Source organism: Lethenteron reissneri, chromosome 26 (assembly GCF_015708825.2).
Source record: "Lethenteron reissneri isolate LAM-NWPU_2019-01 chromosome 26, ASM1570882v1, whole genome shotgun sequence".
In the NCBI taxonomy this organism is placed as follows: Eukaryota; Metazoa; Chordata; class Hyperoartia; order Petromyzontiformes; family Petromyzontidae; genus Lethenteron; species Lethenteron reissneri.
Genome location: NC_083804.1, coordinates 13,869,802 through 13,892,622, shown reverse-complemented (window position 1 = coordinate 13,892,622; position 22,821 = coordinate 13,869,802). Strand labels below are relative to the sequence as shown.

The 22,821-nt window shown below is 56.1% G+C and overlaps 1 protein-coding gene across 4 annotated transcripts in view; it reads right to left on the bottom strand.

Moving 5' to 3' along the window:
* The window catches only part of LOC133348056 (rho GDP-dissociation inhibitor 1-like), a 46,266-nt gene that overhangs the window by 11,717 nt on the left and 11,728 nt on the right, over nucleotides 1–22,821 (bottom strand). For 3 of the 4 annotated variants that reach the window (XM_061560894.1, XM_061560895.1, XM_061560893.1), the window contains exons 2-3: nucleotides 6,162–6,359; nucleotides 4,754–4,837 (exon numbers count right to left, since the gene is read on the bottom strand). In XM_061560894.1, the coding sequence (XP_061416878.1) occupies nucleotides 4,754–4,837; nucleotides 6,162–6,351 (274 nt within the window). In that variant the 5' untranslated portion in view covers nucleotides 6,352–6,359. Of the gene's footprint in view, nucleotides 1–4,753; nucleotides 4,838–6,161; nucleotides 6,360–9,319; nucleotides 9,476–22,821 lie in introns of those variants that run through there. The other variant, XM_061560892.1, reaches the window with a different exon arrangement.

The following is a 22,821-nucleotide window of genomic DNA, read 5'->3' as shown; positions in this document are numbered from 1 at the left end:
CCGGACGTAGACCGTGTGCAGAACGGCCGTGGCCCGCGTTTGTCAGCGATGAACGTTGCGCACAGAGGGCCCCCCCCAACGTCGTCACCAAAACCCGCACTGACCAGCGTGGGGTGAAGTATGGTCAAATACGAGAAGCGGGGAGGAGGGGGGGAGAGGAGGAGGAGGAGGAGGGATCTGAGGAATCAAACTCGGGCGGCCGAGGTTGTTTTTTCGCAGCAGCCCGGCGCAGCGAGCACGGACCGCGACGCCAAGCGCTTCCCCCGTGCACACCGCAACTCGCGGGGGGGAGCAGAGAGCACGCAGCGGCAGCGGCGCTCATCATCGTTTGGGGAATGCGAGCTCGTAACCCGAGGCTGCCGGGGGGAGGGGGCTCTCAGGGGGCGACAGAGGCAAGGGCTCGGGGCGGTTGCAATTTCCTGCATCGGCATGCGTGCCAGCAAACGGGCCAGCGGGCACATTCCCAGCGTGCGTCCGCGTGCACATGACACGAGTCCGCGTGTGTGCGCTGGCACCGTGGAGGGTGCGGGTGGGGATGGTCAACCCCCGCCACCCCCCCCCCCCAACCAGGGTGTGAACTCGCAACTTTCCGATTGCGAGCCGCTCGCTCTACAGCTGAGCAACCTGGCCAGGTAGCGATGACGACGAATGGTGATGATGACGACGACGACGACGACAATGACGGTGACAATGACGACGACGGTATCTTCACGGCGCTCACGGTGTTCTCCAGTCCGGGTGAACACACAAAGGGCTCCGTGTGTGCGAGAACGTAGGGGAGGCCAGGGTTCAAAGCGGCCCTGCGTTCAAGGATCTCCTCCGGCCTCCCCTTGCAACTCCCTCCGAACAAAGAGCGCGATTCAAACGCACAGAGAGAGAACCCACGGGAAGGGAGAGCGGCATGGGGAGGAGGAGGAGGCGGTGGGCGGGTGCGTGGTGTGTGTGTGGGGAGCGGTAGTGTAGCGGCTAGCGTGCCGTGCTACGAACCCGGTGACCCGGGTTCGATTCCCGCTCACAGCCACCAACACGTGCGACGAATATCCGAACCGGTCCTGAGCAAACACAAGCACCGGGGAGACAAAGACGGCCGGGCGTGGTGCTGGCCACCCACCGCCTCGTGTGCCTTGCCGGCCTTCATTAGCTGCTCGCAAACAGCACTTGCCGCAACAGCCTGTGAGAGCTTATACGGGGGATCTTTGTCTTTGTGGCGGTGGCTATGCTGCGTTGTAAAACTGCCCATTTCCCGGGCTTGCCGGGGTTATGGTGGCAGTACAGCAAGTGGGGTTCATTAACCACCCGCTCGGGGTTTGATTGTTACCTCCGTATTTTCTTCGGGTGTTCTCCCCCCCCGCCCACCCGCATGCGAAAACCGCCCATGGATGGACGAAACATTCGCGGGCCACCATCCCAAAATAGGACCAGAGGGCGCTTGAGCTGCCCGTTTCTGCCGACTGCCTTCCCCAGGTGCCCCGGTCTGTGGATTTTCGCACCACGCCCTGCGCCGGGGCGTCACGCCTTCAGACGGCGGCGATTTGGAGACGTAATTTAGAAATGTAATCCACGTGCGTGCGCGCACGCACGCACTATTGTCGCCGCTCTATTGAGATAAAGGCAGCCCACAGGCGGCGGAGACGACAGCGACGCAAAGACATGGAGACACGTGACTGGAGAGGCAGAGACACGTGACGGGAAACACGGAGACACGTGACGGGCGCGGTCGAAGTCCACGGAGCAGAGAAAATAAACACGGGGCCAGAGCTGAGAGTTGACACCCCCCCCCCCCCCCCCCCCCACCGCTTCTCCTCGCGTCGAGAGGGGAAAGACGCAGCGGGAGAGTGGGGGGCGGTGGAAGGCAGCGTTTGGGAAAATGTTCACAGAGCACAGCCATCGCTTGGGACGTCACACGATTAGTTGGTAAGCGTGGGCCCAGACCAAATATTTGTCCTTGTCGGTACCAACCGAGATGCCAAAATTAGATCGTTCGGCGAGCGCGCTCCCACACGGTCCACTCGCTTTGGCCGTGTACACAGAGCCTCGTACCACCACCAAGTGGGTGCCATGGTGGCTAGGAGATGTTAACTACCTCGCCTAGTATGCAGGAGGTCGTGGGATCGATTCCGACCCTGACAACTGCTGTATATTTGGAGTTTGCATATGTCTCCTTCTCCACGTGGTCAAGTGGATTTTTATCCGGGTCCACATTTAGAAAAAACATCAAAGCATTTATAGTGTAGGGCCGTCGCCCAACCGATTCGGGGTGTCAACCTGGCAATCACGAACTCCAGAAGGCAGTGGTCAGTGAGTGTGGTGGCGAGTGTGGTGGCAAGTGCAGTGGTGAGTGAGTGTGGTGGTGAGTGTGGTAGTGCGGTGGCGAGTGAGTGTGTTGGTGAGTGTGGTGGTCAGTGAGTGTGGTGGTGAGTGTGGTGGCGAGTGCAGTGGTGAGTGAGTGTGGTGGCGAGTGTGGTGGCGAGTGTGGTGGTGAGTGAGTGTGGTGGCAAGTGTGGTGGCAAGCGAGTGTGGTGGTGAGTGTGGTGGCGAGTGAGTGTGGTGGTGAGTGTGGTGGTGAGTGAGTGTGGTGGTGAGTGTGGTAGTGCGGTGGCGAGTGAGTGTGTTGGTGAGTGTGGTGGTCAGTGAGTGTGGTGGTGAGTGTGGTGGCGAGTGCAGTGGTGAGTGAGTGTGGTGGCGAGTGTGGTGGTGAGTGTGGTGGCAAGTGTGGTGGCAAGCGAGTGCGGTGGTGAGTGTGGTAGTGCGGTGGTGAGTGTGAGAGTGCGGTGGTGAGTGTGGTAGTGCGGTGGTGAGTGTGAGAGTGCGGTGGTGAGTGTGGTAGTGCGGTGGTGAGTGTGAGAGTGCGGTGGTGAGTGTGGTAGTGCGGTGGTGAGTGTGAGAGTGCGGTGGTGAGTGTGGTAGTGCGGTGGTGAGTGTGAGAGTGCGGTGGTGAGTGTGGTAGTGCGGTGGTGAGTGTGAGAGTGCGGTGGTGAGTGTGGTAGTGCGGTGGTGAGTGTGAGAGTGCGGTGGTGAGTGTGGTAGTGCGGTGGTGAGTGTGAGAGTGCGGTGGTGAGTGTGGTAGTGCGGTGGCGAGTGTGAGAGTGCGGTGGTGAGTGTGGTAGTGCGGTGGTGAGTGTGAGAGTGCGGTGGTGAGTGTGAGTGCGGTGGTGAGTGTGAGAGTGCGGTGGTGAGTGTGGTAGTGCGGTGGTGAGTGTGGTAGTGCGGTGGTGAGTGTGAGAGTGCGGTGGTGAGTGTGAGAGTGCGGTGGTGAGTGTGGTAGTGCGGTGGTGAGTGTGGTAGTGCGGTGGTGAGTGTGGTAGTGCGGTGGCGAGTGTGAGAGTGCGGTGGCGAGTGTGAGAGTGCGGTGGTGAGTGTGAGAGTGCGGTGGTGAGTGTGGTAGTGCGGTGGTGAGTGTGGTAGTGCGGTGGTGAGTGTGGTAGCGCGGTGGTGAGTGTGGTAGTGCGGTGGTGAGTGTGAGAGTGCGGTGGCGAGTGTGGTAGTGCGGTGGTGAGTGTGAGAGTGCGGTGGTGAGTGTGGTAGTGCGGTGGTGAGTGTGGTAGTGCGGTGGTGAGTGTGAGTAGTGCGGTGGTGAGTGTGAGTAGTGCGGTGGTGAGTGTGAGAGTGCGGTGGTGAGTGTGGTAGTGCGGTGGTGAGTGTGGTAGCGCGGTGGTGAGTGTGGTAGTGCGGTGGTGAGTGTGGTAGCGCGGTGGTGAGTGTGGTAGTGCGGTGGTGAGTGTGAGAGTGCGGTGGTGAGTGTGGTAGTGCGGTGGTGAGTGTGAGAGTGCGGTGGCGAGTGTGGTAGTGCGGTGGTGAGTGTGAGAGTGCGGTGGTGAGTGTGGTAGTGCGGTGGTGAGTGTGAGAGTGCGGTGGTGAGTGTGGTAGTGCGGTGGTGAGTGTGAGAGTGCGGTGGCGAGTGTGGTAGTGCGGTGGTGAGTGTGAGAGTGCGGTGGTGAGTGTGAGAGTGCGGTGGTGAGTGTGAGAGTGCGGTGGTGAGTGTGAGAGTGCGGTGGTGAGTGTGGTAGTGCGGTGGTGAGTGTGAGAGTGCGGTGGTGAGTGTGGTAGTGCGGTGGTGAGTGTGGTAGCGCGGTGGTGAGTGTGGTAGTGCGGTGGTGAGTGTGGTAGCGCGGTGGTGAGTGTGGTAGCGCGGTGGTGAGTGTGAGAGTGCGGTGGTGAGTGTGGTAGTGCGGTGGTGAGTGTGAGAGTGCGGTGGCGAGTGTGGTAGTGCGGTGGTGAGTGTGAGAGTGCGGTGGTGAGTGTGGGAGTGCGGTGGTGAGTGTGAGAGTGCGGTGGTGAGTGTGGTAGTGCGGTGGTGAGGTGAGAGTGCGGTGGCGAGTGTGAGAGTGCGGTGGTGAGTGTGAGAGTGCGGTGGTGAGTGTGGTAGTGCGGTGGTGAGTGTGAGAGTGCGGTGGTGAGTGTGAGAGTGCGGTGGTGAGTGTGGTAGTGCGGTGGTGAGTGTGAGAGTGCGGTGGTGAGTGTGGTAGTGCGGTGGTGAGTGTGAGAGTGCGGTGGCGAGTGTGGTAGTGCGGTGGCGAGTGTGGTAGTGCGGTGGCGAGTGTGGTAGTGCGGTGGTGAGTGTGAGAGTGCGGTGGTGAGTGTGAGAGTGCGGTGGTGAGTGTGAGAGTGCGGTGGTGAGTGTGGTAGTGCGGTGGTGAGTGTGAGAGTGCGGTGGTGAGTGTGAGAGTGCGGTGGTGAGTGTGGTAGTGCGGTGGTGAGTGTGAGAGTGCGGTGGTGAGTGTGGTAGTGCGGTGGTGAGTGCAGTGGCTCTTACCGGTGAGGTCGATGGTGAGAGGCCCAGGCGCCGTCTCGCACAGCAGCGTGAGTCGCGTCACCTGCACGTTTGCCACCGTGGGATCTGCCAGTTCGGACACGGGAGTGGGAGGGGCATGGGGGTGGGAGGGACATGGGGAGGGGGACACGGGGGGGGGGGGGGGGCACGGGGACAGGGTGTCAATCCGACTGCGAAAATGACAAATCTGAAGTGTCACCACTCCCGCCACACACCAACCAATCAGCTGCCAGGAAGATGACCCCCCCATGTAACATGGCTGCCATGAAATCCCTGTACAACATGGCTGCCATGACGTCATCGCCTGGTTTGTTCAGCGGGGCTGTGGCAAGTTTCATATTTGTGTTATCAATGTTTTAACTTGTGCGAGTGTGTGCGTGTGCTACTTTGCGTGGAAATATAAATTGACCGTGTGCAGGAAAGAGTATGTGTGCCATGCCAGCCTTAATAGGTGCTCGCTAACAGTTTGTTAAGAGTCTATATGGGAGATCTTTATCCACTTATGACAGTGGGCGTCTGTGTGGAAAGAGTGTATGCGAGTGTTGACCATGTGGTTGTAGGTTTCTGCCTGTGTGCCTGTGTGTATGTGCGTGTGCATCTAGATGTATGCATTTTTTACTTTGTTTGCACCGTTCGTGGCGCTAATTGGAGCTGTGTGGTGGGAAGCGGTGGTGCAGTGGTTGAGCACGCTTCACTTCGAATCCGGCGACAATTATCTGAACCGGTCCTGGGCTTCCCCTAGGTCGACTCGGCCTCAAATTACTACCTGGTACGGTGTGTAAACATTGCTGCTAGGGAGACAAAGGCCGGGCGTGGTACTGGCCACCCACCCTCTCGTGTACTATGCCGGCCTTCATAGGTGTTACTCGCTAACAGCACTTGCCCCAACAGTCTACTTCAGGCTATACGGGGGATCTTTATCTTTCTGCGGGTGTGTGAGGACATACATAATGGTGCCCAATCACCCCTGAAGTTCCCACTGAATTGATGCAATTCACCTTGCATCAATCCCGTAGGGAATTGCAGCGAGGACGAGGCTGAGCCGACGCGACGTCTAGAGTTGCGCAAGTCATGCCGTACTCACGCTCCTGGCGACATGGGGTTCTGTGAGGTGTGAAGACTCAGAGGTGCGAGGGACGCTGACATATGGGGGACAATGAGACACGGAGACAATGAGATACGGAGACACAAGCTCACAGATACATGGAGATGAGGAGCTAGGGAGACACTGAGACACGGAGATACTGAGACACGAAGAAACAAACGGAGACACTGAGACAGAGATTGAGAGATACGGAGACAGGGAGACACGGAGACACGAAGAAACAAATGGAGACACTGAGACAGAGATTGAGAGATACGGAGACAGGGAGACACGGAGCCAGGGTACCGGCGACGATGGGCGAGGCCCCCAGCAGCGTCTCCTTGTACTTGCGAAGGCTCTCGTCGTCCTTGTCCAGCTCCACCAGCTCCTGGATGGACTTTTGGGCGGGCGGCTTGTAGTCCAGCGCGTCCTCCTCCTCGTTCTCCACCGCGATCGCCGCCAGCTGCTCGGGCGTGGGTTCCAACTCGGCCGCCATCGCTCCTCCTGCACGCGCACGCACGGGCACGGTGCTCACTTCACGGTCCCGCAAGTGTGTGTGGGTACGTCGAACCTCTTTGGCACCCTACGTAGCCATTAGCACGGCTTGGCGATTCTCGTCCCGACCTAGACCTCGTGGCCCACTCCGCAGCGAAGGCCCCGGCGCCCAGCGGTGACACGGTTATTGATCCGTGGCACGATGACGAAGAGGGATGTTTATCGAGCGATGGGTGGGGGGTGGGGGGTGGTGGGGCGGGGGCCAGGGGGCCGCGTGGCCGAGAGAGAGTGATGGCGCGACCCCTCCCGTGGTGAACCGCCGTGCCGTGGCCGTAGTTCCTGGCGGGGCCAGTGAACGGCCTCTCCCCCCCCCCCCCCCCCCCCGAGGGTTTTGCCGCTAAAAGCGCGCGCCGGTGGGTTTACGGCTGCCGAGGGAGCGGCAGGAAGTGAGCTCACTAGCGACGCCGTCGCAAAGGGTCGGAGGAGTGTCTCCCCCCCCCCCCCCACCCAGGTCCCAACAATACTCACCCACCCACCCACCACACTGCAGGTCACAACAATACTCACCCACCCACCCACCACACTGCAGGTCACAACAATACTCACCCACCCACCCACCACACTGCAGGTCACAACAATACTCACCCACCCACCCACCACACTGCAGGTCACAACAATACTCACCCACCCACCCACCACACTGCAGGTCACAACAATACTCACCCACCCACCCACCACACTGCAGGTCACAACAATACTCACCCACCCACCCACCACACTGCAGGCCACAACAATACTCACCTACCCACCACACTGCATGTCACAACAATACTCACCCACCCACCACACTGCAGGTCACACTCACCTCACCCACCCACCACACTGCAGGTCACACTCACCCACCACACTGCAGGTCACACGCACCTCACCCACCCACCACACTGCAGGTCACAACAATACTCACCCACCCACCACACTGCAGGTCACACTCACCTCACCCACCCACCACACTGCAGGTCACACTCACCTCACCCACCACACTGCAGGTCACAACACTCACCCACCCACCACACTGCAGGTCCCAACACTCCCCCACCCCATATAGCCTTAACAGACCCGCAGGGGCAAGTGCTGTTAAGCGAGCACTTATGAAGGCCGGCACGGCACACAAGGGGGTGGTTGGCCAGCACCACGCCTGGCCGCCTTCGTCTCCCCACTGACCATGTTTGCTACACACTGCAGCAGGTACTCATTTGAGTTAGAACACCATTTCACCCACCCACCCGCTCACCACACGGCTGGTCACAACGCTTCTCGTTCCGCGTCTGCCATTCTCCACACATTTGGAATCCTCTCGCATCATCTCATCTCCCCGAGCTCTTATAACAAATGACGTTGCTCCATTCAGGAGGCGCGTCGCACTCTTATCTACTACGGCTGCGCTGTTTATTGCTGGCCGCTTTGCATGTTGGGCCATTGGTCCTGTGCTCAGCAATTGTTAAAAAGCAAGACAAAGATCCCCCCCCCCACCCCCCCCGTCTAGCCTTAGCAGACCTTGATGGGGACAAGTGCTGTTTACGAGCAGCGCCTATGAAGGCCGACAGGGCACACGAGGGCGTGGGTGGCCAGCACCACGGCCGGCCGCGTTTGCCTCCCGAGTGGCGACGTTTACGCATCACACGAGATGGTCAATTTGAGGCCGAGTCGACCAGGACCAGTTCAGATCACCGCCCCCTGGCGTTGGTGGCCGTGAGCAGGAATCGAACTCGGGTCGCCGGGCTTTGTCACGCAGCGTGCGGACCACTGCACCACCGCTCCCCACACACACACACCCCGCAAAGACAAAGATCACCGCATAGCCTTAACAGACTGTTGGGACAAGTGCTGTTGGCGAGCAGCGCCTATGAAGGCCGGCACGGCACACGACGGGGGTGGGTGGCCAGCACCACGCCCACCCGGCCGCGTTTGTCTCCCCAGTGGCGACGTTCTTACAGACCACACCAGGTGCTCATTTGAGGCAGAGTCGAGCAAGGAGAGGAGCAGAACCGGTTCGGATAACCATCACTGGTGGTGGCCTCGAGCGGGAATCGAACTCGGGTCGCCGTGTATCATGGCGCGGCGCGCTAACTGCTGCCCACACGCGCACACGCACACAACCACACAAGTACATCCACACAGACGATGCCTCACATTCACCCACCCGTCCGACCGCCTGCCCCACCCTGCAACCAGCACAGTGGCACGCGCCCCTCGCAGCACAGAATGATGCCATAAAATAACAAAAAATCCCGTAAAAAAAAAAGAACACGAATGAATGAACCAGAAATAAATTTAATAACACAAAAAATAGCTTTTATCTTACGGTGGTAGTGGTGGTGTGACGGTGGAGGAACCCCTGAGATGCTGAGAGGTGAGAGAGAGCGAGAGAATCAGAGAGCGAGAGAGAGCGAGAGAGAGTGAGAGCCAGAGAGAAAGGGAGAGAGAGAGAGACACCACACTGGGCGTTTCCCACGACGTACACACGGATGGATGAGAGCGGCTAGCACCCGTCCGTTGTCTGCGAGTTTGTCTCTGTGACGAGGTGGTGGTGGTAGTTTATGGAGGGGAACATTAGGAGGAGGATGATGATGATAAGGATCAATAGGAAGATTGCAAGGAGGAACAGGAGGGAGAGGAGGGGAACAGGTGGAATAGGAGGATGATGACGACGATGAGGATGATAAGGTGGAGGAGGATGATCAGGAGGACGATGTGGAATAACAGGATGATAAGGATGATGATAATGACCAGAACGAATACAACGATGAAGATGACAAGGATGAGGAATAATAGGAGGCTGATGATGATGATGATGATCGGGATGAGAAGGATGACAATCACGAAAAGGATGATCTGAATGGGGATTGAGGAGGAGAGGGGGGGCTTAGAGGGGCTGGGAGGAGGGGGTGGAGGGGCCGCGTGCCGCTCACCTTTGCGACACAGCGCGCCCTGCACCACCCCGAGCACCTGCGCTGGCACCCCGCACAGCCCCAGCTCCAGCATCGGAGCAGCAGCAGCAGCAGCAGCGCCTCCTCCTCCGCCTACTCCTCTCGCTCCCCGCTACCGCTGCACAACTACCTCCCCCCCCACCCTACCCCCTTGAGCTTCGGCAATCGCCTCTCCTGCTCTGTTGCTGCAAACGGCACCACACCTACAACGGTAGCCTCGCTCCTCCCTCCCTCCCTACACCACCACCACCGCCTCAGATTCAAACCTTCACTCCAGCGGTCGCCGGCTCAACCGATCTAGGTGATAAAGGTCACCACCACCACCACGACGAGGAGGATGATGATGATGATGATGATGCTGAAGACGCTGACGACGAGGATGGTGATGATGAAAGGAAGACAGCAGCTGTGCTCGGTGGTTGCAGGCGGAGGGAGTGTCCGCGAGAAGATCTGGGCTGGATGAGGAGGAGGGGGGGAATAGAGGTGGGGGGGGGGATGGCCGCTAGCGGGGGATCCTGTGCGGATTTTCTCGCCGATGAGCTCAGCGACCGCTGCTGCTGCTCAGAGCATTACGTCACCTCCCTAGCACCGGCGCTCGGGCGGCGCTCGGCACGCGCACGCACGTGCGCAGGACGCACGGACGCAGGCACACACGGACGCACGGACGCGCGCGCACACACACCCACGCGCGGTCCGGCATCACAAGCAGCGGTACAGCAGCAGTCACAGTGAGTGCAATACCAGCGGCTGCAGCAATGGCAGCGGCCAAAAGCAACTGCGGTGATAACAGCAGCTGAAACAGCAGCGGCGGCTGCACCACCGCTCCCCTATAACAGCAGCAATAGTAGGAATAGCAGATTCGGATTCTGAGCAGCAGCAGCAGCTGCAGCAGCAACAGCAGCGGCAGCTTCCTCTGCTCGCACCACCAGCGGTGGCAAGAGCACGCTCACAGCAGCAGCAGCAGCAAGTGCATCGCAGACGGGAACGACCACCGGCAGCAGCACGGCGACTGTGAGAGGCAGTGACGGAGAGCCAGCAGTGCCAACCGCTACCACCGCTACCACCAGCACCATCACAGCACCACCAGCAGTGCAAACCGCTACCACCAGCACCATCAGCAGTGCCAACCTGCTACCACCAGCACCATCACAGCACCACCAGCAGTGCAAACCGCTACCACCAGCACCATCAGCAGTGCCAACCGCTACCACCGCTACCACCAGCACCACCGCTACCACCAGCAGTGTCAACCGCTACCACCAACCGCTACCACCAGCACCATCACAGCACCACCAGCAGTGCCAACCACTACCACCGCTACCACCAGCACCATCACAGCACCACCAGCAGCACCACCAGTTTTAGCACCAAAGACAAATATTGCTCCCTTGCCTCCACCACCCCCACCACCCTGGGGTAACCTTAACAGACTGTAGGGGCAAGTGCTGTTAGTGAGTAGCACTGATGAAGGCCGGCACGGCACGAGAGGGAGTGGGACGGCCAGCACCACGAAATGTTTACCACACCCCCCCCAACAGGTACTCATTTGAGGCCGAGTCGACCTAGGGGAGGCCCGGGACCGGTTCAGATAATCGTCACTGGTGTTGGCCGTGAGCGGGAGTCGATCCCGTGTCGCCGGGTTCATAGCGCAGCGCGCTAACCGCTACATTACCACTCCCCACTCAGACCAGACCAATGGAAACACCACGATAATCACCACCACTACCACTGCCACCACTATCACAACTGCTATCTCCATCAGCAGCACCACCACCAACCACTATCAGCACCATCATCGGCAGTGCGCAGAGTTGGTAAATGTTGCGCGTGTGCCCACCATGAACCACACTGTTCCCAGCTCCGGGAATTCAGATTACAAGCCACAAAGGTGAACAACGCAAACTCACAAAAAACAAGCACACTGTACCACAGTAGCATGGTTCATGCTCAGCGAGCACAGTGCGATTGAGACTCAGATCAGAGTGCGATTGAGACTCAGATCAGAGTGCGATTGAGACTCAGATCAGAGTCAGATTGAGACTCAGATCAGAGTGGGATTGAGACTCAGATCAGTGAGATTGAGACTCAGATCAGAGTGGGATTGAGACTCAGATCAGTGAGATTGAGACTCAGATCAGAGTGGGATTGAGACTCAGATCAGTGAGATTGAGACTCAGATCAGAGTGGGATTGAGACTCAGATCAGTGAGATTGAGACTCAGATCAGAGTGGGATTGAGACTCAGATCAGTGAGATTGAGACTCAGATCAGAGTGCGATTGAGACTCAGATCAGAGTGGGATTGAGACTCAGATCAGAGTGGGATTGAGACTCAGATCAGAGTGGGATTGAGACTCAGATCAGAGCGAGATTGAGACTCAGATCAGAGTGGGATTGAGACTCAGATCAGAGTGGGATTGAGACTCAGATCAGAGCGAGATTGAGACTCAGATCAGAGCGAGATTGAGACTCAGATCAGAGTGAGATTGAGACTCAGATCAGAGCGAGATTGAGACTCAGATCAGAGTGAGATCGAGACTCAGATCAGAGTGCGATTGAGACTCAGATCAGAGTGCGATTGAGACTCAGATCAGAGTGCGATTGAGACTCAGATCAGAGTGCGATTGAGACTCAGATCAGAGCGGGATTGAGACTCAGATCAGAGCGGGATTGAGACTCAGATCAGAGCGAGATTGAGACTCAGATCAGAGTGGGATTGAGACTCAGATCAGTGAGATTGAGACTCAGATCAGAGTGGGATTGAGACTCAGATCAGTGGGATTGAGACTCAGATCAGAGTGCGATTGAGACTCAGATCAGAGTGCGATTGAGACTCAGATCAGAGTGGGATTGAGACTCAGATCAGAGCGGGATTGAGACTCAGATCAGAGTGGGATTGAGACTCAGATCAGAGCGAGATTGAGACTCAGATCAGAGTGAGATTGAGACTCAGATCAGAGCGAGATTGAGACTCAGATCAGAGTGAGATTGAGACTCAGATCAGAGTGAGATTGAGAATCAGATCAGAGTGCGATTGAGACTCAGATCAGAGTGCGATTGAGACTCAGATCAGAGCGGGATTGAGACTCAGATCAGAGCGGGATTGAGACTCAGATCAGAGTGGGATTGAGACTCAGATCAGAGTGCGATTGAGACTCAGATCAGAGCGAGATTGAGACTCAGATCAGAGTGGGATTGAGACTCAGATCAGTGAGATTGAGACTCAGATCAGAGTGCGATTGAGACTCAGATCAGAGCGAGATTGAGACTCAGATCAGAGTGGGATTGAGACTCAGATCAGTGAGATTGAGACTCAGATCAGAGTGCGATTGAGACTCAGATCAGAGTGCGATTGAGACTCAGATCAGAGTGGGATTGAGACTCAGATCAGAGCGAGATTGAGACTCAGATCAGAGTGGGATTGAGACTCAGATCAGAGCGAGATTGAGACTCAGATCAGAGCGAGATTGAGACTCAGATCAGAGTGGGATTGAGACTCAGATCAGAGTGGGATTGAGACTCAGATCAGAGTGGGATTGAGACTCAGATCAGAGTGGGATTGAGACTCAGATCAGAGTGGAATTGAGACTCAGATCAGAGTGGGATTGAGACTCAGATCAGAGTGGGATTGAGACTCAGATCAGAGTGGGATTGAGACTCAGATCAGAGTGGGATTGAGACTCAGATCAGAGTGGGATTGAGACTCAGATCAGAGCGAGATTGAGACTCAGATCAGAGCGGGATTGAGACTCAGATCAGAGTGGGATTGAGACTCAGATCAGAGCGGGATTGAGACTCAGATCAGAGTGGGATTGAGACTCAGATCAGAGCGGGATTGAGACTCAGATCAGAGTGGGATTGAGACTCAGATCAGAGCGGGATTGAGACTCAGATCAGAGTGGGATTGAGACTCAGATCAGAGTGGGAGTGACGCTCACACTGGAGGCCAGGCTACGGTGGCATTTACGTTGCCACAATGCAGAACTCCCGTTTGTGGATGACGCGATACATTTATTTATTTAACCAAAAATAGACAAAAATCCCCCCCCACCCCCCACCCCGTATAGCTGACGCAGGCTGTCGGGTCAACGTGGCGTCGAGCGAGCGCCTACGGGGGCTGGCACGGCGTGGCCAGCACCACGCCCGGTCGCCCTTGTCCCCCCCCCGGCCCCACACATCCAGCGACGTTCAAACGACGTGACCAGGTACTTGTTTAAGGCCGAGTCGACGTAGGGGGAGGCCCAGGATGGCGAATTAACCACTACGCGACCGAGGTGAAGATAGGTGGTCAGGGAAGAGCCCCGGCAGGTGACACCACGGAGCCACGTCAACACCAGGGGCTACGATCCGCAATCGTGAAGAGAGGGGTCCCTTGACCAACGTCAGCTGGCGATTCACCGGCCATGGATTTAAGCGATCCCGGCTGGGCCGCTGTGTGTGGCTGTACAGTAGAACTCCTCGTTCAGCGCGGGAAGCAGGTGTTGCTGAAAAGAGCTGCGTTCAGCGGAAAACGCGAAAAGTGAACCACTACTACTACGCACATCGCGCGGTGCGATGGCGGGACAAACAGCCGAGGGTACGGCGCCGCCACCACGCTGCTGTATCACTCCGACTACTGTATAACTGTACCGATCAACCACGCAGCTCGGGAAAGTAGTTCGTCGTCGGCCGCTCAGAAACCGCGTTATAACGGGGCGCGATCCACGTTATAATGGTGCGTTGTGCGAAAAGTCTTCCCGAACGGACAAAGCACGTTGAAGCGGGAACGTGTCGCTGCGTGAACGCCGCGCGTTAAGCGAGGACTTTCCGCGCCGTGATGAACCAACGCTGCTGAAATTACGCAAAGCCAGCAGCAGGCCGTGGGGCCGATGGGTTGTGTAATTTTTCTCCTATTTTTTTTTTCTCCCCCCAAGCGGCGAGTCGGATAAGGGAAGGAGACACGTACGGCCTCTGCCCGCTCGCCCACTTTGTCCGGTCCACACCGAGCCACCTCATCCGGTCAGGCGGCACGGCGGTCGGGCGAGCGGCTCGCAACCGCAAGGGTGCGAGTTCGAATCTTGGTTGGGAGGGATCGACTCAGCCCATCGTTCGTTCGGGGTCAATCAATTAAGCACTCCCTTGTGGGAAATCCGAAAGTGGTTTGGGCCTATGGATACACTCCATAATCTATGGATTTGACCTATGGATAGACCTTTGGCTACACTCCATAGGTGTCTATGGATAGACTCCACAGGATGTGGAAAGATATGGATAGCTATGGATGGATGTCTTTGTCTGTGTGATATGGATTTACAGTATATTATGGATAGACTGCATTTGACCTATGGATAAGACTCCAAAATATCACTGGAAAATGCTCAGTTTATCCGACATGGCCATTATGTGCACTTTGAACCACCCAGCCACCTCTATTTCATAGTTTTTTACTGGTATGAACCTCCTGGTTACACCAGCCCACAGGGGATTATTGTGTCCGTCGTGCAGGGTGGGGAGGGGAGGGAGGGGCTGGGTGGGGAGAGTGGGGCTGGTCACCCCGTGGTGCCCTTATAAAAGTCAACGTTTAACCTACTCACGCCGGCTTGTGCCCGCCCTCGCAGTCGGGCATATTTGCAGAATACACCACGCCGTTGACCCTGGCCATTGACAGAGCAACCCAACGTTCCTACCAGCTCATTCCGCAGGAGTAATGTGTTTTTTTACTAAAACGTCTTCATCAAGTTTTGGCCAGACTCCTTGAATTAAACTGCAATCAAACCCGGAATCAAAACAGTTGCAGTGGCATCGCGAGCCGATGACATCTACTTATTTGGACTCTCAATTCTGACAATTTAAGCTCCGGGAATCTTGCGAAATATTGCGGTTTGAGTCAGTGGCCTAATACAGAATGTGTGCATGATACTGTACACACAGTAGGGGGAAGTCAGGTGACATGCAAGGCACGATGGGAGCACTGATAATGTGATCAGAACCGCGGATTTTGCCGCCTATAAAGCACCTTTGGCGTGTATTATTATTCTTATTACGCTTGTTAGTTTCCGCCTGCATACAATTTTCTGTTTACAATGCCTTACCATTGACAGAAGCCATTGGAATAGATTTATAGCTTTGATGCAAGTGACACGTGACGCAAAAACACAAAGATCACCCGCATAGCCTGAACAGACGGTTTGGGGGAAAGTGCTGTTATCGAGCAGCGCCTATGAAGGCCAGCACGGCACACGAGGGGGTGGGTGACCAGCACCACGCCCAGCCTGCCCTTGTCTCCCCAGTGGCGATGTTTACACACCGCACCAGGTACCCATTTGAGACTCGGCCCAGGACCGGTTTCAGATCACAGTGTTGACCGTGAGGTTGGAGTGGAACCCGGGTCGCCGGGTTCGTAGAGCACGGTTAGCTACATATGGTGCGAAAGAACATAACCGCTGCACCACCGCTCCCCGACACAACATCCACACAGTCTCTATTCAGGGCACACGCAATTGAAAAAACAAAGTCTCCCTGCAAATTCGTCTCCTGGAAACACAGCGACGACACTCGGTCTCAATGATAAAATCACTGCGTAACAAAAATACATATTTTTTTGTTCCTGGGTAGTAAGTGTTATTTCCTAATTGCTTATGCCTCAAAAGTACAGAACATGGCTATTATTCCCCACAAACTTTGCCTTTGTGACCAGGACAGTGGTATTTTGAAATGAACCTATTTTCAATGAGAAAACGTGGTGTGCATTTGTGCCATTCCTTCGCGTAAAGTCCTGGTCACAAAATCAAAGTTTGTGGGGAATAACAGCCATTTTCTATACTTGAGGCATATAACGCTTACTACCCATGAACAAAAATCGTGTTACATAGATAATACGTACATGTTCTCATTAACAGTCACAACGGTGATTAAATGTGCGCAAGTAACCACGCGGCTAAGAGGCTCGACTGAAGAAGTGAACCGGCGGTCGCCAGGTGGAATGTCGCCACCGCACGATCGTCAGAGGCGGCTTTTGGAGGTGGTAGGACTTCATCGAGCAGCGAATTGAGCATGGATGACGACGACGACGATGCAATACCAGGAGAGTAGTTCCGCAACGTCACCGATTGAGGGCCGTGACGGCTCATCGCGACATTCTCCGACGGCACAAACCAAAATTTGAGAATAAAAACAAAATAAGTTTTGGAAGATAGACAAGAACGCGCCTGCGCGTTGCTGTATCTAATCTTATTTTAATTTATACAGCGCCTTGGCGAAGGCGCCGAACAAAGAATTAGCGATTTGTACCGTCGAATAATGGGATGAGATGAGCTGACGAGAAGGATGACGGTGTACGGGGCGTGTCCTCGCTTAAGAATTGCGCGCAAGTTCTCCCCGGGGTCGTGTCGATTTTCCCCTCCACATTTAGAGTCACCCTCACCATTTAGAGTCACCATCACGCGTTTAGAGTATTTGGCTAATGGTATACATTTCCACTCGTTAAGCCACTTCATCGAGCTATCATTTTGTGGTCTGGTCGCTTCTGAAAAAGCTGTATAGCTCAGATGGCCTAATTCTGGTAAAATAGAAAGAAGTCAAGTTTTAGTTATTGCAACGAGCGTTCTTCTTTTTAATGAGAATTCTCTCTGGCGAGCACTTTGAATTTTGCCCAGTTTGTTCGGAAAAACGAGCAAAAATGCATCGCGCAACAAGGAGACCGACCGATCGATCCGATTTGATTTGCGTCCCGTTGCGGCAGGGGGCGCATCACCACGGGCCCAGCTGGTAAAACAACTGATGCCGTGCTGCGTGAACCGCGTGGGGGAGTGGTGGGTGGCGGGGAGGGGCGGGTGGGTGGCGGAGAGTGGTGGGTGGGTGGCGGGGAGGGCGGAAAGGGGTGGGTGGGTGGCGGGGAGGGGCGGGTGGTGGGGAGGGGTGGGTGGGTGGCGGGGAGTGGTGGGTGGCGGGGAGGGGCGGGTGGGTGGCGGAGAGTGGTGGGTGGGTGGCGGGGAGGGGCGGGTGGCGGGAGGGGCGGGTGGGTGGCGGAAAGGGGTGGGTGGGTGGCGGGGAGGGGCGGGGAGGGGTGGGTGGGTGGCGGGGAGGGGCGGGTGGCGGGGTGGGTGGGTGGCGGGGTGGGCGGGTGGCGGGGAGGGGTGGGTGGCGGGGAGGGGTGGGTGGGTGGGTGGCGGGGAGGGGTGGGTGGCGGGGAGGGGTGGGTGGGTGGCGGGGAGGGGGGTGGGTGGGTGGGTGGCGGGGAGGGGCGGTTGGGTGGGTGGTGGGGAGGGGCAGGTGGGTGGGTGGGTGGATGAGGGGTGGGGGCCTCGTTGGTGCCACTGTAATGGGTGAGTGTGGGGAGCGGTGGCCCCAATATTTATCACGCGGCTCTGCGAACCCGGCGACCCGAGTTCGATTCCCGCTCACGGCCACAAACACCGGTGACGACTCTGGCCTCCCCTAGGTCGACTCAGCCTCAAATGAGTCCGTGGTGTGGTGTAAACATCACGGCCTTCATAGGTGCTACTTGCTAACAGCACTTGCCCCAACAGTCTGTTAAGGCTATACGGGGGATTTTTGTCTTTGGGGGTGTAGATGTGTGTGTCACGGAGAGAGCGAGAGAGCCAGAGAGAGGCGCTTTGTGATTGAGCGGCGAAGAGAAGCGAGCGAGTGTTTATTTCAAATATGTGGCTGTAAGGAGGTGACATCACGGGGGGGGGGGGGGGGGCTACACGGGGGGGGGGGGGCGGGGAATCTTGCACTGCGATTGTTCGTGCGTGGCGGGGTGTTACAGTTTGATGTTTTGTTACTTTAAAATGTATTCGGCAATTTGTCTTTCTCGCGTTAGCAAAAAGGGTTTGATTTCGATTTAAAGCTTTCGTGACTGCAGGGATTCATTTTCTTGGTTCTTTTTATTATTTTATTACTTCCCTTCTACGTGACTTTACCGAAAGAACCAAGAAGAAAAAAAGGGGGGGGGGGGGGGGGGGAGTCAATGGGAACACGACGATCGTTCTAACGAAGCGTTCGCTCCCCGAGCAAATTTCACGGTACGCATCTCGGGCCCTTCGAGCGAGACGCGCCGGACAAGACGACGACGACGAGCGAGCGTGGCGGTGAATATGTCGGGGTAAGTCGCGTGGAGGAGGGACGGAGTGAAGTGAGATGGTGGAACGGAGGGAGAGAGCTGGAGCGGTCGTCGTCCACCACCCACCTCGTGCAGGAAACGAGCGGAATCGTCCGCAGGGAAGTTGGTGACCGCGCCACGAACGCGGCCGGCAAAAGGAAACGGCGGGCACCGCGTGGCCTGGCGCGATAGCGAAAATTAAACACGCGCACGCACGCAACACGCAAAAAAAATCGCTCGAGTGAAGAAACAAAATCAGACCTTCGCAATCGGTGATGCAAACTGCGCCCACAGTCACCACCCCCACCAGCAGCAACCACCGTCACCAGCAACACACGGTTGTTCATCATCATCATCCATCACACAGGGCACCACGTTGGCGAGATGTTAACTACAGTGCCTGGTATACAGGAGGTCGTGGGTTCCATCCCAACCCAGACACCTGCTAGATATCTGGAGTTTTTCGCGTTCTCCCCTTGGCCGCGTGGATTTTTCTTCGGGTCCTCCGGTTTTCCCCGCCACATTAATGATCATCACGCGGTTTAGAGCGTTCGGCCGCGATAAATGTCCACACGACGCCAAGCCACTTCGTTGAGCTATCATTTGTGAGGGCCAGAGCGCTTCTGAAAACGAGCCAGATGGATCAGTGGGCCTCACCTGTTCAAACAATTTTTGTTTGAAGTTTTACAGCTCAATCACCACAACCGCGCGTGACAAGCACACAACAACGACGATAACCGCCATTCGCTTCCAAGTGGCGGACGCGTCATCACGGTGCTGCTTGTGCCAGGCTAGGTGAACTCTGACAGCAGGCGATGCCAGGTCACCCCCATCCCGCCACCACGTCCACCGTGCCCCCTCTCCGCGCCCCGCGTCCCCCACGCCAACGCTTGCCGCCTTTCCCCAACCACCTCTGGCGCGCTGACCAAGCTTGGGTGAAGTATGGTCAAAATGTGAACCGCGCGAGACCCGCCCACGGCACCAGAGGCGCCGACTTCTCGTCCCCCGGACAATTGAAGACAAAATCCCCCCTCGAACCTGACGACTACGAAGCAACACCGTACGGTTACAGCGGCCTGCTGGGATATTTATTTATTTAATGGCAGTTGTTTTTTGTAATTCATGAAAACAAACTCATTGTAATTAACAGTCATTCGGTCATCAGGTGTCAATTGCGATTTTTCATGGGTTGGATTTTTTTTCCCGCGGTTTCTCGCTCGGACCTCGTTTGTACCGTACGGCCTCGTGTGCGCTGGTGTCGTACGTCCAGTCTGCTGTGGCCGTCCAGAATGTCCCTTTCTCTCATCTCGTCTGATCTTTCTATTCACATTTTTTGTTTCTACTTAAAAAAAAAGCACACATTCTACTTTAAAAAAAGCACACAGTTGCAGAGCACAGGGCCAAAGGGGCGAATACGTCAAGCAGCCAGCAACAATAGGCGCGGTCAAAGTTTAAATAGAAACGCTTTAAAACACACGTCTTGATTTGAGCGGGGTTACACGGAGAGCTTTGGCGAAAATGAGACCAGGAAGGGAGAGGGGGGGAATTCCATAAGAGTGGCTAGAAGTGGTGTGACCTGCAGTGTGGTGAGTGACTGAGTGGGTGAGTGACAGAATAAGTGACAAGTGTGTGGGTAAATTGGTGGGTGGTTGAGTGAAGAGTTGAGTGACTGAATGGGTGACAGCGTGTGAGTGAATTGGTGAGTGGTTGGGTGAGTGACTGAGTGGGTGGGTCGATAGGTGAGCGAGCGACCGAGCGAGGAGAGAGTGACCTGGCTTATCGTTGGGCCCTGAGACAATACCAGTGGTTCCACACAGTGTGTCAGTGTGACGAAACAGTCCGTGCCTCAACCGTCCAACTAAAGGCTATGCATCAATGCATGTAGAGACGGAGCGGTGGCTTGGGGGTTGTGCGGACAAGAATAAGCGAGAAGGCAGCGAAGCAGACGGCCGATAACGAGACAGGGGGGGGGGGGGGGGGGGGTGACGGCGGACGTGCGCTCGGTTACATCGTCGCAGCGGCTGTCGAGGCGACGAAGCGACGGCGACGACGGTGCAGATTAACGAGGTCACGACCCGCGTGCTTCTTCTTGTTGTTTCCAGCGTTCCGCGGCGCGTCGAGTAAATATTTAGACGCCCACCCGCGACCGCGTCTCTCGCCCGACGGCCGGTCGGTCGGTGGGGACGGCCATGAAAGGGCCGCGGTGGTTGCAGCATCGCGGACACCGCGTGGCGAGAGGGGCGAGCCGCCCAAAGATGGAGTGAGCGTGCAGGTGGTTACAAAGGAAAAGGTGCTCCCCCTCCCCCCCACCACCCAGCCCCCCACCATCATGTCGCCTACACAGGCAAGTGCCTATTGAGGACGAGGTTGGCACGGCACGGTACGACGCACTTTAACCCCCAGCACCGCCCCTCCAACCGCTGCCCCCCCCCCACCCGTCGCCCCTAGTGCCGATGTTTTCAACAAACCGCAGCGCCAGGTACTCGTTTAAGGCCGAGTCGACCTAGGGGAGTGCCTCATGGGACAGGGTCCAGAAGTCACGTATGCATGTTGAATTTCTTTCGCACCGTACGTAGCCAACCATGCTAAATCGGAAGTGCGGGGGAAAGAACAAACTAAACACAACAAAAGGCAGCTCTGAAAGCAATGAGTTTTTCAATATAGATGATTGCTGTGGCCAGGAACTGATATGTTCAGGTCGCTGGGTTGTGGCGCTGAAAAGTGCGCACAGAAGCGTGGAGAAAACTGGAGAGGCGGAGAGAGAGACTGACTGCGCGCTTGGAATCACATGGAGAGGCGGAAACAGGAATAGAGACGCATCAGAGAACAACACAAGAGATGGCGACGTTCATATTGACTCTTGAGAAGAGTGAGTGGGCTTGGGCAAGACGTGTCCACGATGATCCGGTGGCCAAAAATGATCAAATTAACTATTTAAACGACTATTTTTATTCACTGGGTTAGGCCCACCGAGCTGAATAGCTCTCCAGAAGCGACCTGACCACGAACGATCGCTCAACAAAGTGGCCGATTATCGTGTGGACATATATAGCAGCCAAATAAATATGAATGAACGTTGATTCTAACTTTGGAGGGAACAACCGGAGGACCTTGAGAAAGATCCGCACGACCACTGGGAGAGAGACATGCAAACTCCAAATATAAAGGGGGGGGGGGGGGGGGGTCTGGGATCAAACCCACGACCAGGCGAGGGAATTAACATCTCGCCACCGTGGCGCCCAGGAGCGGCAGCCGAGGAATGGAACGCGTCGGAGACGACGTCCTCCGAGGAGACGGGCATGTGCTCGGTGTTATCGTTTTAAATCGCAAGGATCGCGAGAGGCAGCGATGGCGGCAATGCCATAGGGAGGGGGGCCTTGCGACCAGCGGTGGAAGGGCCCTGGCTGACGGACGACGGAAAACGACGAGAAACGCAAAAAAAAGAAAAAGAAAATCGGCGGAAAAGTTCCCACAGGAAATTCCCGCGGTGGAAAACCAATCGCAGCGGGAATCCGATCGCTGTGGCTCCATGCAACAACAAGCAAAAGCAAAAAAAAATGCAGGGCACGAACTCGCGTAACCGGGCCTCCCCGTTAAATGTTTAAAGGACCTGTGGGGGGGGGGGGGGGGATACTGAATTAAAGTAATAAATAAATCGCCGCGAGCTCCCTCCCCCACCCCCCAACTGCATGCGTAGTGATCGGCGCTCGACCGCTCTCGCTAAAAAAGGTCGCCTCTGCCAAGTCGTCGCTGTGTTTATTAAATTTGTAAAACGCGCGTTTCTAAATTTATTTTGAATTTTCAGCAGCCGCCGTAAATTTCCACGCGATGAGCGACTCCATCGAGCCGTCGTTTGTGATGACCAGGTCGCCTTCTGAAAAAAGAAGGTAATAACTTTACCTAGTAAGGCAAAAAAAAAATATTTTTTGTTATATTTTTTCAGTGATTTTCTTACCTTTCCTATACTTTGCACTCCTAACGTGCCTTTGTATCGTTTGTTGTTGTTGTGATGTTCTGACCCCGTGCCCCTGCTGGGTATCGGTGAAAAATAACTTTCCGGCTCAGATTCCTCCTACTCCAGTATAAACAAATATTCCGATTGTAAAAAAACAAGGGGCCAAAAGCGATAAACCCACGCCTCGCACACGTGCACGGATTACCCAACGCTTTCCAATGTGCCAAGCATCTCTCACTGTCTACACACAAAGAACCCCCATATAGCCTGAACAGACTGTAGGGGCTAGTGCTGTTAGCGAGCACATATGAAGGCCGGAACGGTACACGAGGGGGTGGGTGGCCAGCACCACGCCCGACCGCCTTTGTCTCCCTAGTGGCGATGTTTACACATCGCACCAGGTACTTATTTGAGGCTGAGTCGACCTAGGGGAGGCCCAGCACCGGTTC